The sequence below is a fragment of the Lepisosteus platostomus genome, chromosome 2, assembly GCF_059453375.1.
Source record: "Lepisosteus platostomus isolate fLepPlt1 chromosome 2, fLepPlt1.hap1, whole genome shotgun sequence".
Lineage (NCBI taxonomy): Eukaryota > Metazoa > Chordata > Actinopteri > Semionotiformes > Lepisosteidae > Lepisosteus > Lepisosteus platostomus.
In genome coordinates, this window is record NC_142612.1 from 33,011,371 (window position 1) to 33,027,159 (window position 15,789).

The window sequence follows — 15,789 nt, forward strand, 5'->3', positions numbered from 1 at the left end:
TTCTTCTTTAACATGTTAATCGCTCTGGGAACGCAACTTGGTGCTCTTTTTCATACCTTCAGAAGTATTAACTACTTGGCAAGCAGTTGCCTTCCATTGGGAGAAGCCAGAACCCGTGACAAAACCGCACAATCCTGGGATTTTAGTCATTTTCCTTTTAAGTCGCAAACTCCAGAGATTATGTCCCTGGCAAACAATGAGGGCCTTTCCATCACCTCTGAAGCCAGTTACGCAAGACAGAATCTGACTTATAGACTGGACATCTAATCTGCAGTTAAATGAACCATTCCTCTAGGAAGGAAACGTAGTGGCGCAGATGAGAGCCAACACTCGTATCCTAAGACCCCTGAGAAAATGGTGCCTTTCACTCTGCGGTTATTTAATTGATATATGAATAGCTCATTGTGGTTTTGTCCTGTGCCCTCTGTAAGAGAGCTATTGGTGAGAAACGAAGCATTCATTCATCTGTAATGTGTCAATTTTGTGTGGCTTCTTTGAGCATCTGCAAAGGCTGGGAGGAAAGACTTAGGTGTTCGTGTTGACAATCATTTTTCTTCTACTAAATTGTGAGGAAAAATTAAAAAGGCAAACATAAATGTTTGGAAAATACAGTTAAAAGCATAGAACTTAAATCATGTAATGTTAAAATTGAACAATGCACTAGTTAGAAATCTGCACAATTTGGGTGACCAAGTTATAAAAACATCCCTGCTTTGGAATCAATCCAGTGAAGGGCAAGGAGACATTCCCGGGTTTAAAGGAATATCCCACAGTGACAAGCTAAACTAAACGCTCAGGGAAGATTACCAAGGGACCCAATTCAAGTGCACCTATACCTCGATCTAAGAGCCCTGCACTTACGAGATTTCGCTTAGATGAGCAATTTCAATTAACACCGACATTTCCAATAACGAACACAGGTTGATTAACAAAGCAAGGTTGTGAACAAGATCGAACTTCTCTACCTTAAACACCTTGGTTCCCAAATAGCAATGTGTGTGTGAGAAAGCCACCAACCTCTAAGTGTGCTGTTATACAGGGTGTTCATCGGTGCAATTTTTCTTAATATCGCACTGGCCGTGTAGCAAAAACATTTTTGACACGCTACATTTATCTATGTCAATTGTGCGTACCGTGTATGTGAATAAAACGAAAATTCAACAAACTGCTGAATCTGCAGATGATGGTGCTTAGCAGTTTCTAAAGCCAGGCATCCAATTTTGGAAAAAATGGGAAAAACTGTAATTGCAGTGGAATAAAGATCAGACTAAGCGTGCCATGATGCAAAGTTTTCTTCTCATTCGGCTGAAGGCTACCTTGTTGTTTGCAGATTTGACTAAAAAAGGCCATTGAGGAAGGTGACAAGATGACTTATTATTGTTGACAAAAACCTATTTTCGATAATTAGCGGTTTGTCCTTGTTTACATAAGTGCTATTTTTTATAGCACCTACTGTTCATTGCCGTAGCTATCAATTACATTTATGCTCGGCTAAGTTTCCTCATTTTCAATTTTTTTGAAGAGCTCTTCCTTAAATTTTTAATGACTAAATAAAACAATACAAAATATGATAATTATAGTATCAACAATTGATTTGAGAACTGATTTCTCTTTAAGTACAAATACAGTATAAGGCTATTTATTTTTAATGAAAAGCATGAAATAATCAACTGAATTTGTGCTTGTCAATTTTAGGTGAAAATGGGTGGAAATTGTGGACAAGAGAACGCATTATATTTTTCCCCATATAACTTAATGCTAATTTATCCATTGAATTATTGTTTTTTTTATACATGGGATTTTCAGGAATGCCTTAAACCCTAAAATTGAGGATTCTGAGTATACCTATCCATTGAAAGTACTGACCAAGTCAATCCGATGGACTACTTCAGAATCAGTGAAACATGAACCTGAGGACACACATGTAATCTATCTGGAAGTGCATTTAAAACCAAGGATAGGATGCACAAAGGGTTGTAGGAGTCTGGAACAGGCCACCGAGACATGTAGTTGAAGTTAATAACCTAGCTTCTTTCAAGAAAGGGCTAGGTGAGATTGTTGGATCAATTAACTGTCAAATGGGTAAGTTGGCCAAATTTGCCATCTCTTGCTTGCGTGGAGTAGCTGATAAGGCTGTGGACTTGTAACCGGAAGGTTATAGGTACAAATCCCAGGCTGGACACTCCTCCTGCTAAATGCCCAGCTGTACATATGGAGAAAAGGAAGGAGAACTTACACACTTCACACTTGATCCCGTAGGCCTTTGCGATCTTGTTGATTCGTACTAGTGGGGTGTTGCCGATATTCATCAGGATGTTCGGCATGATGCCAGGAGGTTTTGTTCTGCGTTATGAAAAAAGACGGTTATTCAAGATACAGATTGATCACCCAACCCCTGTATTAGGTCTGTCCTGTACAGGGACCAGCATTTTCCGAAAGGAGAAATGTAATCGTGCAGCACACTGATCATGTCACAGGATGAAGCCTTTCTGAACAACATCGTGGGGTGTTAACCCATCTAAGTGCCATTCAGGTTTGACTCCTCAAAGGTCCTACTTAATCCAGCTGGTGAATATTCTCACTTTACCATCTGATCAGGGAAGCAGTAGATCGGCTGCTGTGTGTCACACCCAGGTGGGAGCTGCATTTCAGTGGTGGATAAATTAAAGCAAGGAACTACATTTACAAAAATTGTGTATGTTTGAGAGGAGGGGAGTTGCTGCGGAGGGAGGGTGATATCAGACAGATAAGAAACGTAGAGAGCTGAGCTTGAAATTAAGTACATAAAGCCTGTTTTGTAATTTACTGTATACAGCATACCAGCACGTCTCACAATTTGTTAAAAAAAGCATTTTTTTTAGGTGATTCTACCTCCTAACAGGCACAGAACCACACACCCCCAGTCAGAGCAAACCGTGGTCACTTCAAGCAACTTAGACGCGAGCTGCCGTAGGCGAGATGAGTGTGGTGAACGTCAGGGGGGTTCAGGCCAGAACGAGAGAGCAGAGACACTCACAGCTCAAGGTGGAGGTGTGGGGACTCTGTGGGAGGGGCTCCCAGCCTCCAGGTGCACTTGCTGGGGGTATCGGGGCGAATCCACTTCATCTCCACGGTGCTGTCGTCTCCGTTCACCGCGCCCTGGTGGGACTGAGCAGACACTGGGCAGGAGCCAGCGGAGCTGTCGTTCTCAGCCTTGACAGGAACGGAGGGCATTCTTACCTGAGACAGGAAACAATCCACGTCACCTTTTCACCCAGTTTCTTTTGAAAAAAAAACAGAAATAACTTCACCTCCTCTTAACCCCTGCATCTCTTTTCTTTCCATTGAGACAGAATATATATATATATATTTTAAATAATTTGGATTATGCCAGGACTGTCACAGAGAACCAATTCCATAATGCCTCTGAACATTTTTGTTAATTCTGCAGTCAAAGACTGTTGACAAAACACACCCATTTACAGTTTCCCTCTATGACCCTCATAAGGACATGGGAGGGATTCAGACCGTTCCAGCTTTCCTTAGAAATGTGCACCTGTCAGAGCCACTCACTAGTCTCTATTCTGCCAAGTCCCATAGGAGCTAAAGAGAAGGTAGTAGCTGCAGGAGGAGTGGTAATGGATCTCTCGGACCGCACGAGCATGCTTACAGACACCCAGCCAGTCAGCAGATCGACTGTGGCAAAATGGGGGAGAACACCTGGCCAGCCCAAGCCCACCAACCCCAGCAGTCCCAGGGGGCTAATGACCCCACACACTTGATCTGGTGATGTCTGGGCTCTCTCTGCTCTGACACTGATGTGGCTGTCTCTATTCTATCCAATTGCATCTCCGGCATAAAAACACGGATGACTCAAAATTTCCTTCATCTAAACTGTGACAAGACTTGAAGTCATGCTTATTGGCACCCTCCATCAACTTTGTCAAGCCAATGCTGTAACCCCTCCTATTGATGGTACTGTACTTGAGCTTCAGTCTACAGTGAAAGGCCTGGGGGTGATATTTGATTCAGGCTTGACATTCAACCCACATGTGCAGCATATTGTTAAAACATCTTTCTTTCACTTTAGAAATATCGCTCGACTACGCCCTATGCTATCACTAACTGTGGCTGAAAAGCTGGTCAACACATTTGTCTTCTCCCGAATCAACTACTGTAATGCTGTAATGCTGGGGTTTCTAAATCCACATTCAACAAACTCCAGTCTGTCCAAAATACGGCAGCCAGAATTCCTGACCAGGTCTAGTGCAAGTGATCACATCACTCCTATCCTGGGGTTCTTGCACTGGCTTCCTGTCAAGCTTCGTGTGAACCTCAAAATCCTCATGCTCACCTATAAGGCTCTGTATGGCTTGGCACCTCAGTACCTGTTTGAGCTACTATCACCCTACTCCCCACCTAACAACCTTTGCTCTTTTTATTCTGTCCTACCTGTCCTCCAAGCCCATCTACACTCTATGATTCAAAACCTTCTTCTTTAGAAGAGCCTTAACTTAACTGTTCCTACTGTATTTAGTACCACTACCTACTGTCTCCTCTGTGTGTTCTCATCGTGCATATCTCGTGTATTTTTTTTTTATTGTTGTCATTCTGTGAAGCGCTTTGAGAAGTTACCTTTAAAGGCGTGATATAAAATAAAGTTTATTTATTATAATGCTCTATGAACAAGCACCTTCACTGCTTGAGGGGCTTCGGAAGCCCTTTGGAATTATCTTACATGAGCAAAACAGGTTTGTGAAGTAAAACAAAATTACAGAAACTAGAATTAGCTGAATCAGTGCAACTTCTCCTTCTAGCCTGTGTTTTGTAGGTGGACTTATTTCTACCTTGATGGCTAGAGACCGAATGTTCTGGTTAAAGATTGACCTGACATTGAACCAAAGCCCTGCTCCCGTCCAGCTGGCTTGCTTCCTGGTTGGGCAGTGTGCTACTCCACCTTGTGAACACAGCCAACAGCCCGCAGTGCAATTCAGGCCAGTCAGCTATTGGGAAGTTGCCAGCAGCTCACAAACCTCAAAGCAAAGTGCTCCATGCAGTGCACTACCCATCGTCTGCTTGACCACAACAAACGTTTGGTGTCTGTGCTATCACACACTGTCACACCAAGGACACTGGCTTGATTATTCTGTAAATATTTCATGTTTACATGTACATATTTCATATGTCGGGCATGGCATGTAATATCCAATACAGGGACTCCAACTGAAAACCTGCAGCTCAGGAGACAGGCACTTCAGATATCTGCTCAATGAAAACATTTATCATGGGTTTGTAGACAGCGACGCCAGCAGCAGCCATCTGCGTACCCTGTCTTCATGAGCTGCTGAGAATGCACCAATGTTCATTTAGTCATAAGTTTCTCATACAATCATAGAAACATGAAATGACCATTATACAGCATGTAGTCACATTTTAGTCACACAACTGATTATGAACGCTCTTGCTTTGAGTCAACTAAATCTGAATTGCTTTTTAGTCGTGCAGTCTAATTAAGTCATAAAATGTATAAAGATTTCAAACTGAATTTATTTTCAGTCTAAGGTATATTAAGGAAATTAAGTTTAGTCCCTTTTTACTTTTAAATTAAAACTGTTTAATTTGACAGAATATATATCCATATAATTGTATGTCAATGTTTTACTTATAAAGTTAAGCAAGTATCAAATGTGTAAAGCCAATGAGGCTCTTATATATAACCTAAGAATACATATGAGCCATGAACTAATTTATGTAAAAAAAAAAACTGACAAAAGTCATAAAAAGTGTAAAAATGGAATTTGAAGGATGTAATTTACTCTTCAATGATCTATACCGAGTTGCAGACATCATTCATACCGTGCTGCAGCAAACAACTCACAGCTGGCAGTCCACTGAAGTTAAGTAGTTCTGAGCCTAGCCAGTACCTGGATGGAAAACTCCTGGGAGAGCTAAGATTGTCACTGGAAGAGATGTTAGTGGGATCACTAGGCAGTGCTCACCCTGCAGCCTGTGTGTCCTAATGGCCAAGTATAGTGAGGGGCACACTATATGACAAAAAAGGTGCTCCTTTGATTGGGACATTAAACTGAGGTCCTGACTCTCCATCATCACAAATCCCAAGGCGTTTCTTGAAATGAGTAGGGGTGTTAACCCTGGTGTCCTGGCCAAATTTCCCCCTGGCCTTTACCAATCATAGCTTCACAACAATCCCCGGACAAGGGGGCACATTTGGTGTTCGAGGGCCTAATAGGGGGGTTTCACCAGCCGCTTCGGGGTTCCTCAAGAATAACCAGAGAAGAAACTTCCTGATTTTGTATTGGTGCCAGGGCATTCATAAGACTAGGACCACCATGCTGAGTGATTTAACTGCACCCTGGGATGCAGCTGTCCCTGGAGGTCCAAAAGCACTGGGATCTGCAGCTGCCACTGGTGCTCCTCGCCCATCACTCAGGGAGGGCGAGAGTCCTCTGGCTACACTCCTGCCTTCCTCAAGCTCAGGTGCTGCAGACACTGGTGAAGGTGGTCTCTGAGCCAAGACCCATGATGAACGAGTCCAGGTACGCTAGAAGAACCTGAGAGGAAAGGGAGCAGTCCACGACTACGCTGCCGAACGGGACTGAGCAGTGGGGCGGTGGTATCGCAGGAGCCATCATGTGCAGCCCCTCCAGCCACAGACAGTGGTCTGGGTCTACAGTCCTTGGAGGATTCGTGAACGCTGCCCCAAACTGGACACTAAGTGGATGGGTCCATCCCACGTCATCCGCGCGGAAGTGAAACCAGTTCCAGGGTGCGCATATCTCCATGGGGCCATGTGGTGCTCTAGACCGGGATGCCTCCATGCTGGGGATCAGTGGCATCCTCCCAAATTCCAGCTCACTTGGCTAGCCTGGTGCCCTCTGAGGAAAAAGCCACCCCCCACACACACCAGATCTAGAGGGTGCTCCAGTGCTCATGGAAGACAGTGAGAGCACTCCTCTTACAGTGTAGGGAGTGGGCCCTGTTATTCTGCTGTCCCCCAGTGTGGACAGTGTCAATAACCCTTACCCTTTCCTACTTAAGACTCAACCCTTCCTCCCTTTTGCTCTTATAAAAGCAAAATGCCCCATGGCCACCTTCTATCCCTAGCCACCTTCCAGTGATTACCACATAGCACTGTGAAACTAAAAGGGCAACAAAGCTACACTTTTGATCTTCAGCAAGTCTCCTTAAGCTTATTACCCCCAACCAGACACCAGACCCCTACACGTATACTTGAACAATATAAGAATTAGCCCAATGAACGTACATTCTTCTGAAGAAACAGAAATGTCTGAAAAGAGTGCCACTACTTTTATATTTTCTTGGTTAGCTAAATGACTAACCAGCTACCAACACTCATTGAACTAAATAGCTGAAATATGATTTAAAAATATTATTTTCAGGTTACCTGTAAATGTTACCAAACGAGCGCACAAAAAAAACCTTACACTCACTTTAATGTTCCCAAAATGAGATGTGAACAACTGAAATCAGATTTTGCTTCACTCCGATTAACTCTCATTATTGACGCACAGCGCACTACACAGCTTCAGCTTGTCCGACCAACATTTTAACAGCACAGAGTCCCGATTATCTGACCTAAACGGAACCGATAGTATGTCGGATAATGCGGAAACTGAATAGACAAATCATAAATTAATGGAAGTGCACTATAAGTATGAAATCTGGTTGATTAATGTGCTGTAAATCAGAGCTTTCTCTTGAAGTACCGGACCTGTGATAGGCATGCCCTTTGCTGCGTGAACCACAAGAACAAGGCTTCACTGACCTCTTCATATTCACATTTTTTCATTGTTTTTCTGTCCATCAGTCCTTCAGTTGAGGCCCGATCAGAGCACCACTTTTCTATCTCATCTCTTTTCCTTTTCCAGTCACCAACTGTTACTCGTCCCACACCGAATTCAGATGCAATTTTTTGCATGGGCTCGCCTTTTTCTAGTCTTTTTAAAGCTTCAAGCTTTTTTTTCCATTGAAAGAACTACTTTCTTTCTTTTCGCACTTGTCATGCTTCTCAAATAATAAAAACATATATACGAGCGCAAACGAACAAAGCTACGTCAATGGCAATATTTGACGCACTGAGACAAAGCAGCATGGGATTGGGCAAAATATTATGCATGCGCACACATACAGTACACAGCATATATGTATATATGTATAACGGATAAAACGGAATGTCGGATAACCGTGACTGTAACTCAATTTGTAATTCCCAAACTTATGCACGGTAAAATGTGGCTCATTTTGTTTAGTTTTCTATTTATTTGAGTAGCTACAGTGAAAAAACGGATGTCTTACCAGTGCAGAGATGTCTGGGTGCTTTTGCTTCAGATGGCGCTTCAAATTAGTTGTATTTTTGCCACTCATAATGTAGCCGCATTCTTCTTTTTTTTCTTCAGATAATATTTTACAACAGGTTTTCTTTGTGTGCTCGTCGTATGAGAAGAACTGCCAGACGCTAGATCTTTTTCTTCCAACCGAAAGCATGGCTGAGTTGCAGTGGCTGTTTATAAGTGCTATTTAAGATTTAGCGGTCCAATCCGTTTAACTGTTTTGTAGACAGGTCCCCAGTCGCAAGTTATCTTACTACTAGAGAATACAATCACAGCGATAATTCTCAATATAAGAATGTGGCGAAACCGGTTCTGTATAGGTGGAGTGGGAAATAGGATTTTTTGCGCTTTATTGTACAGCCGGCGTGCCACTTACTGGAAAAGTAGCTAAAGCCACAGGCTGAGAAAGGAAGGCGCATCCGCTAGGACGGACACAAGGCAAAGAGAGAACGGGGGATCTCTCCCAGTTTTCACAGAGGGAAAGGCCGGGAAGAGGTGAACCTTAGGGGGGAAATAGCAAGGGATCAGTGTACTCCGAGGGTGCGGAACTGCTACTAGAACTTAAAACAGTGACGACGCCGATAACGAGCCGAGACAAATGCACGAACGCTGAACATCCTGTGACGAAATCAATTTTCGTCTGAGTCATCGTCATTATGAATTATTGCTATGAGCATTTCACGGTTTAAAAAACATAAACCGTTGACGAAATCGACACTTAAATGCACAGAGATTAAGAAAACATATTTTAATATTATAGTTTGCAAATGGTAAAACGTTAAGATATGCAAAAAGTAGGAAAGGAAATTGGAGCATTGCTTATATTTACGTCCTAGCTACAGGAAGTAAACATACGATGCACTCACTGCTTTGATATGTGCAATCTGTTGCCTACTTAGGAGTATAGTCTAAAATGGAGAGCTGCACAAAGCAATTACTTAAATGTGGGTTTACTAAATTTAATTTAAACTGATCAATTAGTAGAAATAAACCTAATCAACAACCAGTACTTTGGGGTTCTGTACTAAAACTGGCTAAAATTAGTGTCCCTCTGGGTCCTGTTACTTTCCTTATACAGAGTATGTTTCCAATAGTTTCTAATAATTGTTCTGAAACAGAGGGTGAAGTGTCAGTGTTACAGCTTTCACTGTGCTCTGAGCACTGGGGTTCATTCTACACTGTAATCAGTGATTCCTTACCTACACACAGGCAGTGTTTTCACTCAGCTCTGCAGAGGCTTGTGTGTGGCCACACTGTTTTAAGATCAGATCACTTTATTAGCCATATACAATTTCTTGCATTAGGAATTTGTCTTTCTGTATAAGCACAGCTTGCTCTGCATCAGGCACAAACAGGTAGAGAGAAAATTGGGGTCAGAGAGCAGGGTCAGCCATTTATACAGCGCCCCTTGAGCAGCTGGGGTTAAGGGCCTTGCTCAGGGGCCCAACAGAGCAGGATTCCTCTGCCAGCCATGGGATTTCTTGCCATTTTAACTTTTTTACTGTATTTGGAATTTGTTTTTTTGCAAACACTTTGAATTTGTACAGCCATTGCCTGAACAATCCCCAGGCAGTTGGCTCTAACCACACCCACAACATCACAGGGACAGAGGGACTCTACAGGGAGCAGCAGAGAAAGGCTCTGGCTTCGTCTTCCTCTGCCCTCTCCATCAATGTTGTGGGGGAGCATAAGGAAACCACGTATAGCAATTTGTCCTATCAAGGCTCCAATATGGGAATGTGAATACATTGGTCTACATTGAGGTTACTGAAATATTCCCATTTTCAGATGGCTACATTATCAACAAGTGGGATATAGTAAGACTGCATGTACCCTCGGATGCATGTCATTCTGAACATGATAGTGTTTATGGTGTCATTTTGAAGTTACTGGTGCAAAGAGCTATTCATCAGCCTTTTGAGTTACCTTTATAATAAATCTTACCATATAAACTTGGAATAATGTTATAATTTGTAGCATTCTAAATTATTGTAGCATTATTCCAAAATTCTTGAAAATCCAGTTTACCTTCCATTTTGAACATGGATATCTCCAAAATCGATTATCTAATATTGTCTTAATACAAAACGCGAGCAAAGGAGGATTTACTGTATGTCTTTCAAAATTATTAAGTTTTTTTTTTACGTTTTTTTAAGTTATAACTGAATAAATGACAGCTTAAAATCAGAGCCCTGATAGACTCCATGTGTGTGTGAAACACTTCACTAAATCGCATTTTAAACTTCCTTTGAGAGAAACCATTCCAAATAATTGTTTAGAATTATTTAGTCAGCTTTTATTCTAGGGAACCTTCATTCTAATCACAATTATAAATGCTGAGCCAAGCTGCCTCCTGACACACCTTTTCAAGAACCTTTTCAAGGCAAGATCTGGTACATACAGTTGCAAGAAAACGTTTGTGAACCCTTTGGAATTACCTGGATTTCTGCATTAATGGCTAATAAAAATCTGGTCTGATCTTCAACTGTCACAATAATAGATAAACACAATCTGCTTAAACTACTAACACACAAACAATTGTACTTCTTCTTGTCAGTACTGAACACATCGTTTTAACATTCACAGTCCAGGTTGGAAAGAGTATGTGAACCCCTAGGCTAATGACTTCTCCAAAAGCTAATTGGAGTCAGGTGTTCCAATCAATGAGGAGATTGGAGGTGCCCTGCCCTATAAAAAAAGGCACACAAAAGTTAGTTACTGACAGAGTCTGCTCTTCTCAAGAAAGAGCCGTTCATGTGAACCATGCCCTGTTCAAAAGAAATATCAGAGGATCTTAGAAGAAGAATTATAGAGATGCATAAAGCTGGAAAAGGCTACAAAAGCATTTCTAAAGGCCTGGTTGTTCAGTTCATCAATCCACAGTAAGACATATTGTCTACAAATGGAGGAAATTCAGTACTTTTGCTAATCTCCTGAACTTGCCTAAGTCTCTGTTCATGTGTCCACTATAAGAAAAAACACTGAACAAGAATGGTGTTAATGGAAGGACACCATGGAGAAAACCTCTGCTTTCCAAAAAAACATTGTTGCAGGTCTCAAGTTTGCAAAAGGCCACCTGGATGTTCCACAATGCTTCTGGGACAATGTTCTGTGGACGGCCGAGACAAAAGTTGAACTCTTTGGCAGAAACATGAAATGCTATGTTTGGAGGGGAAAAAAAGCACTGCACACCAACACCAAAACCATCCCAGGTGTGAAGCATGGTGGAGGGAGCATCAGGGCCTGGACAGCTTGCCATCAGAGAGGGAACAATGAATTCAAAATTGTATCAAGCAATTTGACAAGAGAATGTCAGGGTAGTGGTCCATCACCTGAAGCTTAGTAGAAGTTGAGTGATGCAACAAGACAATGACCTAAAACACAGGAGTAAGTCAATAACAGAATGGCTTAAACAGAAGAGAATTTGTGTTCTGGAATGGCCCAGTCTGAGTCCAGACCTCAACCCAATTGAGATGGTGTGGCATGACCTGAAGAGAGCTGTTCATGCACGGAATCCCAGAAATATCAATGAACTGAAACAGTTTTGTAAGGAGTAATGGTCTAAAAAAAAAAGTCTCATCTGCAGCTACAGGAAACATTTGGTGGAGGTTATCGCTGCTCAAGGAGGTTCTACCAGTTACAAAATACAAGGGTTCACATACTATTTCCAGCCTGGACTGTAAATGTTTACACATTGTGTTAAATATTGACAAGAAGTATAATTGTTTGTGTTTATTAGTTTAAGCAGATCGTGTTTTGTCTATTATTGTGACTTAAATGATGAAGATCAGACTACATTTTTATGAGTAATTAATCCAGAAATGCAGGTGACTCCAAAAGGTTCACAAACTTCTTCCTGCAACTGTATGAGAAGTTAAAAACAAGATGAGACCACTCGGCCTATCTGAACTGTTTACTAGTTAGTAGTTAGTTGATCCAAAGATGTCACCTAGCTGTTTCTTGACAGAAGCCAGAGAATCGTCTGGGCAACTAGTTCCATACTCCACAACCCTTTGTGTAAAGAAGTGTCTCCTGTTCTCAGTTTTGAATTCACTTCCACACCGTTGCCACTTGTGCTTCTGCTATGATGTTTCACCATTCATTGTGAATAAACAGTCAACCCAAAAGGCATGTGTTAAGGATTTTGAATAGTTGTATTAAGGTATCTCAAGACTAAAATAGTTCAGTTCTGCACTGTACTCTTAAAAAAAAAATCAACAGCAAATGTATGATCTGATTAAGTTTTCACATTTGTGTTAATGTGTTGGACAGCATTCATATAGAGGAGGTGTTAGGGGGAAAAAAAATCCAAGTGCACTTGGGCAAGACAGGAATCCGAGTCGGCTAGGGTGTGGAGGGGAGAGGGAAAGAACACCGTGTAAGAGCTGTGAAACTTGACCCCTGGACAGGGTGGACACGTACATGCTCAGCCGATCACCAAAGCAAGCACACAGCCCTTTACATGTCCGTATCTCCTTCAAGCAAACAAATCAACCTCAGCCCTGCTAAACCCTGGAATTAGTGAAATCCCTAAAGACCCTCCCCCCCCCCATATCTCGCTAATAAAAAAGGACCCTTCACCATGGGAAATCCTCACCCCACAGCTGCTGGTATGTGCCGAATGCCAAAGGGCCGGTCAGAGACCCCCTGGAAAACCCCTCTGGGATAAGGGTGCAGGCAGCCCTCGCACACAAAAGACATGGGAAAAGGGGCTACATTCCAAAAAAGCCATCCATTTCAATCCAAGAAGATGTAAAGAGTTTCTAATTAAACCTGCAAATAAAATATATGGAATTTAGACTTTAAATGAAATTAATGGGAGGATGTTCGGCTACAGTAAAAGCTGTAGGATTTCTGAACGTGAAATTTTTTATAAGTTTCAAACTACCTGCAATGAACTTGTAGCCTACAGAGCAAAGAGAGATGACTGTAAAAACGTTGTTTCATTGAAAAGCACTCATCTAGTAGTATCAAAATTAAGAAGTAGAGTGTGTAAGTGAAAGAAGGAGATACAGTTATACAGAGAGAAGTTATCATTTCTTTTGAAAAAATGCTTCTGCCTAAATTAAATGTAGGGGATCCTGAATTCTGGGGACAGTGTACGATTATGCTTTTTATGTACTCTTGATTCACATTTTGTTGGGGAAAAATAAAAAATACAAATCACGTAAGCAGGCCTATGGTTAAAGGCTTTAAACTCTCGTTACAAGAAGAGCGAAAGAGGAAAAACTTCCCGTTTTAAAGCAAGGGCGACACTATAAAAATTTGAGTCAGAGCCTGCGAAGGCTTTGAACACATCAATAAGGTTCAGGAACCGAACAGACGTGGCTGGCTGCGCACTGCAGAGCCTAACATAACACTAGGGACAATTTCGCTGAGTACTTCATTCTTTTCGTTCAGAAACAGATGCTTTCCTTCTCCACTTTTGTTATATGAAGAGCGTCCGAAAGCAAACGTGCTCTAGTTTGTTAAGGGAGTGCCTCATTCCCACACAACTGGCACATGTCCTCACAGGAGTGTCGAGCTGAGCAGGTTTGCGTGTTCCAGCGAAGCACTTTGTCCAGTTTTAAAGTCATTTGTGTCAACAAATAAGTGAATGAGGGGAACATAACTCGTTGTCTGGGGTGACTGCATTAACACAGAAAGGACACGTCATTTCAAAACTGAATAATAAATGATTTACACCCCCCTGATAAGCAGGGTGACAACTGTTCTCGAATATACACGAGAGGAATGATTACAGACATGTGAAAGAAATCCGTTTTAATATTAATGGACAAACTGATCTGTTCAGCATGCAACCCTGTCATCTGTATCGATTACTGCAAAATGTACAAAGCTGGATACGCTAAATTTACGTACTTCCGACCTGAAACTTGACTAATGATGCTTGTTTTACTATGTAACAGGATGTATTTCACAATATCGTAACCGTCCGAGAAATCGCTCATTATTGCAATTTGATGGGGTTTTTTTTTCTGTAGAACATCATGACACTTAAAACCCGTTCATATTTCTTGCCAAAACTGCTCGTCACACCACAAAATCATCTGCATTCAAGACAGATTTCAAAATCCGAGGAGTCGTTTAGGCATTAATAGTTGAATTAAAGTAAGGACAGACACACACGTTGCGTCGTTTTTTTTTTTAACGTAACGGATTTCCACTCACCTCTTTGTCCGGTTCTTGATATGATGCAATGTGTCCGTCCACGCACCTACCATATAACAAGCGCGATGCTGAGGAAGAGTCGGGCTCCCGTGTGTTAAAGAGAGAGGAGTGGCCAATCGCTTTGACGTTCGCCTTGTTTGGAGTGCACAATGATTGGCTGAGGCGGGGGTGTCTGATTGCACCTCTTCCCCAATTGGAGCTGGGTGTTTAGTACAAGCCCTCGAGGCACTTTTTTAAGGGGGGGTGGATGAAGTGCCCAGGGCGAACTAGACATTATAGAGATATTGGCCACGAACGTTTTGTACACCCTGACAAAAAAAAAAAGCAGGATGACATTAACTCGCAAATTCTGAAACATGTAAGTTTGTATGTTCTTCCCCATGTTCACGAAGTTCCTTCGGGTGCTCTGGTTTCCTCCCATAGTGCACCAACAGCCTTGTCTATTGTGAGGTCATTTGGTTCGTTTTCTTTCCCAAAACACTAAGGAAAAGGCCTGCTCTGACGCTCTTTTACAATCCTCAGGAAACCTGAGACATGCCACATGCTTGGCCATTCCTAGTACTGGGGCAGCATGTGTCACAACTATGGGCACATTACCTAATATTGTGTTAGGAAACTATATAATCCAATACGGTTCCTGTAGTTTAATCTAAAATCGCTTCTGCTGGACAGGCTGAGACAGTTCAGGTATTTAAACCCACCTCTCATCGCCTATAATAACACAAGGAGGTGGAACAGTGAGGTAACTATAGGTGTAACAGGCTTTCTTCCTGTAACGGTGTATACAATACAGAACAGTCGTGCAGAAGGGGCCTTTCTTATTCGTTGCTGCCAGTGATATCTCAAAGTGCAGATAATCACATAACCACCAAACCCTTCTCTCCTATGGGGTCGTTTGCTTAGAGCTTCTATGTGAATAAGAAATGGTATCGAATGATTTGTGAATTATATTGCCATAACAAAAAAAAAACCCACCCAAATGATCACAATATAGGCAGCTAATAAAGATCTTACTTTCATCTTAACATATTTATCGTTTCATTAGTTAGGAGCAAGACAGTATAAAATTTAATGATACTGAACCACTGAAATTAATCTTTTTTTTTATAATTACATGCTGCTCTTATAAAGGTTGGGTTGAAGAATTAATACAGTATAATTAATCTGTGGTTACAGTAGTTGGCACTTTTATCTATGAAAAATTGGGATGTCTTGTCTACAGAGTGCTAGGCCAGCAGTATCAAGAGGACATGGAGCAGTTCAATCC

General features: G+C 41.8%; 1 protein-coding gene across 3 annotated transcripts in view; it reads right to left on the minus strand.

The window, feature by feature from the left end:
• Positions 1–14,650, minus strand: part of cbsb (cystathionine beta-synthase b) — a 32,575-nt gene extending 17,925 nt beyond the window's left edge. The window contains exons 1-3 of one of the 3 annotated variants that reach the window (XM_088606054.1): positions 14,523–14,650; positions 3,017–3,219; positions 2,237–2,343 (exon numbers count right to left, since the gene is read on the minus strand). In XM_088606054.1, the coding sequence (XP_088462180.1) occupies positions 2,237–2,343; positions 3,017–3,213 (304 nt within the window). In that variant the 5' untranslated portion in view covers positions 3,214–3,219; positions 14,523–14,650. Of the gene's footprint in view, positions 1–2,236; positions 2,344–3,016; positions 3,261–8,316; positions 8,624–14,522 lie in introns of those variants that run through there. The other 2 variants (XM_088606063.1, XM_088606047.1) reach the window with 2 other exon arrangements.
• Between the last annotated feature and the right edge of the window lie 1,139 nt (positions 14,651–15,789).